We start from the raw sequence: 3,515 nt of genomic DNA on the forward strand, positions 1-3,515 counted from the left end.
CAGAAATAAGAAAAAAGGAGGGGTAAGTGATAAAGTAGGTATAACTTTTGAAACACTTGAAGAAACAACCCATTTAGCCATATAAACATTTTCTTCACCCACAATCACATGTATCAAATTGGAACTGGATATATAGATATAAATATCACAACCACCCAACCCCCAAATCCAAACTTCATTTCCAAAAGCAAAAGAAAAAGGATTCCTTCTCCATATGGTACTGGGTCTTAAGGCTGGAATCTTTGAGAGAAGAGTCTTGCGTTATTGTTTAAACAACCTTTATTACCTGCCTCTGACATTCCCCAGGGTTACAGAGCAGGGGACATCTGAGCCTCAAGTTCCACGGATGAAGCAGACACTGCAATAACAACTGAATCAATAAAAGAGAGGCATTTGGAAGTACGGGGGTGATACACCCAGTAATGGTAACCCTCAGCAAAAGATGGCATAGCTACCAGAAATCAGGCAAGTTACCACTGGGATGAAAACTGGGGAGGCGAGAAAACCATACAGTTGCAGTCATAGATCATTTCCCTCCCCGTTGAGCACTCCTCTGGCTTCCGTCCCCCATTAAGTTCATTCTATCCCACAGACTGTTCCTAGTGTCCTGCTAGCTCCCTGCTGAAAGAGAGAGGGAGGGAAAAGATGTCTGAGGTCTCTTCATTTCCTTTGTCTCTGTCCCTAAGGCAACTGGAAGCTGGAGCTGCTGCAGTCGGCCTGGCAAGCCCGTTGGCTCTGCAGAGTGAGCAGTCCCTGGCAGCCCCTGGAGCAGCTGCCAGTTAGACGGCCCAGAGTTCTGATAGAATGCATTGCTTCAGTTCAATGCCAAGTGTTGGACGTGTTAGATTCAGTTCCCAGAGGGCTGGAGCCTGCTCTCAGGGCTGTCTGAAGACAAGAGAGCAGAGGCAGTTTAGTGCAGTTGGATGTGCGGGGTAGGGGTGGAGGCGCAGGGGTGAAGAGGGAGAAACTGGCCAGGAATGGGTAAGGTGGTGCTTCTCCTTCCAGGGCCCTCCAGACAATGTCTCCTGGCCTCTCACCATTATTTGGGCCTCAGATGAGGCGAACCCTGGAAGGGAGTGGGGGGTGAAAGGCGGGAGGCGCGCCCAGGGATGAGCGAGATGAGGAGGGCGCGAACCAGCAACCTGGGGCTGTGGTTTTAGACCCGCTCAGCCCCCTGGGCGAGGGCAGGCAGCCCCCCGGGGGCAAGCTGGCGGCAGCCCTCGGCCGGGGAGCCCGCGGCAGTCTCGGCGTCGGCGGCCAGGGCGCCTCCTGGGGCCCATTCGTGCTCGGCGCTAGCCTGGGACGGCTCGTCCTTGGCCTCGACGAGCTTACGGGAGCGGGTGTAGGCCAGGATGAGGCCTCCGGCCAAGCAGGCGTAGAAGATCATGATGAGCAGGATGTAGAGATAGGCGTCGTCGCCCTTGGCGCTGGTCACTTCGCGGCCCACGAAAGGGTCAGGCACGACCCCCATGCCCATGCTGGGGCCAGGGCCTGCGCCCAAGCCGCTGGCGTTACCCCGATGGTGCAGCTCGAGCAACAGGCGGCTCAGAAGGGTTCGCAGCCTCTGGCTCTCGCTGCAGTTCATGGCTTTCGGGGAGTGACACGGCGGCTCCAGGGCGCTGCTGACCTTTCCCCCTGGGCGAGGGGAAGCGAGCTAGCGAGCGGGCCGGCCGGCGGGCAGGGCTCAGCGGTGGCAACGGCGGTGGCACCCAGCTCTCCGGCGGGCTCGCAGTGGCTGGGGGCGCCGATCGCGGGGCCTCCTTATTCCCTCACTCCCGCCCCTCCTTCCCTTCCCCACCACGCCCCCTCCGGCCCGCGGCCGCCTCTTCCCAGGCTCTGGCTGTCTCGCTGCTCCAGGGAAAGGGGACAGCTGGTGGGGGGAGGAGAAGGGGACAAGAGTGGGGGCGAGGCTGAGAGACGGGCGGAGGGGCGGGGCTCGGAATGCGCGAGGCCCCGGGCAGCAGAGGCTGGCAGGGCAGCTTGCTGGGGCCAAGCCTGGACCCTGGGCTGCGGAAGAGAATTCCTTCCAAGTTCTGGCCACCTGCCCTGCAGGCCAGGCTTTGGCCCAGATACAGCATTAGGCCCCCTAAGGCAGCTCTGCCTTGGGGCGCTCAAGGGAGAGGGCAGACGCCTTTCCGCGGCAGAGACCCCTTATCCACATTTTATAGAAGTTACTCCCATATACGAGGACTCAGGCCTATCTTTTTAGTCCTCATTTCTTTCGTTTTCCCCCCTGCCACGCTTCTCACCCCCCTCCCACCTTGTCGGAGGAGAGATGCTCCTGAGCATTCAGAAGATGCTCAGGCTGACTTTGGTGACTGAGTGCTCAGGCACCTGCTAGAAGACCAAGGCAGAGTAGAATTCCCTGGTTATCCAAAATGGTTTCTGGTGATATAAGTGATATAACAGCCTTCTTGGAAGCACCCCTGCTCTGATGTTCTATGACATTTTTTGAAAAGTCCACACATCTTAGCACATGAATGTCCTATTCATAATGGGACCCTGTTTCCCATGGGTAAATAAGCCATCTTCCCAGAAGTGAAACCAAGTTCTTCCAGTAAGAGTAGCATGCACATTAAAAAAGACCCTTTGAATACACTCTGTAGATGTCTCGGGATCTGAAAAGTGCCAGTTCTAGAGAATATGCTCACCCTACTCCCAGTTAGGCCAGCACACAGCTATGTGCCTCTCTAGACTTGGTAACAAGTCTAGGCCCTAATGGCTTATAGAGCAGCCATTTTTTCTCAAAGTCTTTTTTTAGGGGAAAACAAGGCACCAAGACAAAGATGAGGCCAGATATGTTAAATTGGAAACAGACTGAGCTTCACAAAGGAAAAGGGTTGGTTTGTAAATGGTGGGGTAGAAAAAATGAGATAGTGCTGGCTAGGTCTGGTTGTCCATAGTTGCCAAATGAGAGCAGAAAGAAAGAAAAGTGTATGACCTTATGCACACCTTGAAAATAATGCTGCCTGTTCAAGACCATGCAGTCTAGGGACCATTCCATCTATAGGTGCCATGGGTTAAAAAAGGAAGGTTTTCCGATGCCTCTTCCCCAACCGTTCTTCAGCCCACCATCCACCCAGGCACCCAGGGGCTGTAGCCTTCCGTGTGTTCAGGTGAGGCTGGCATCAAACTGTATCCAGGGTCTCAAAAAGAGCCTTGCTTCACAGCCTCTAAACAGGCCTCAGAGACATTCCACATGACCCTGACACTGGCTCCCTTCTAATCACTTTGCCTCAATATTCTCACCTCAGAGGGGCCCAGGAAAGAATTGTTAAAGCAACTTGGCAGGATGAATGCCAGAGAACACAGCTAGAGAATTTTCAAAGCAGTACTAACCTAGTGATATGACTGTTAAGCTAAAAAGACTTCTCTTATCTGTTAAAACAAGAGTCCCCAGCCTCCCAGGCTGCTGGACCCTGGCCTGTTAGGAACCAGCCGCACAGAAAGAGGTGAGCAGAGGGCAAGTGAGCATTATCGCCTGAGCTCCACCTCCTGTCAGATCAGCGGTGGCA

The 3,515-nt window shown here is 54.4% G+C and overlaps 1 protein-coding gene across 1 annotated transcript; it reads right to left on the bottom strand.

Moving 5' to 3' along the window:
* Nucleotides 1–261: 261 nt before the first annotated feature.
* On the bottom strand, nt 262–1,727 carry KCNE5 (potassium voltage-gated channel subfamily E regulatory subunit 5). Its single transcript, XM_017893777.1, has one exon. The coding sequence runs from the start codon at nt 1,583–1,585 to the stop codon at nt 1,157–1,159; it is 429 nt and encodes a 142-aa protein (XP_017749266.1). The 5' UTR covers nt 1,586–1,727; the 3' UTR covers nt 262–1,156.
* Nucleotides 1,728–3,515: the final 1,788 nt, after the last annotated feature.

Source organism: Rhinopithecus bieti, unplaced genomic scaffold (genome assembly GCF_001698545.2).
Source record: "Rhinopithecus bieti isolate Rb0 unplaced genomic scaffold, ASM169854v2 scaffold_25419, whole genome shotgun sequence".
NCBI classification, from domain to species: Eukaryota; Metazoa; Chordata; class Mammalia; order Primates; family Cercopithecidae; genus Rhinopithecus; species Rhinopithecus bieti.

Bases quoted from the DNA above. Each gene is read 5' to 3' on its own strand.
- KCNE5 (XM_017893777.1), bottom strand. From the start codon at position 1,585: ATGAACTGCAGCGAGAGCCAGAGGCTGCGAACCCTTCTGAGCCGCCTG.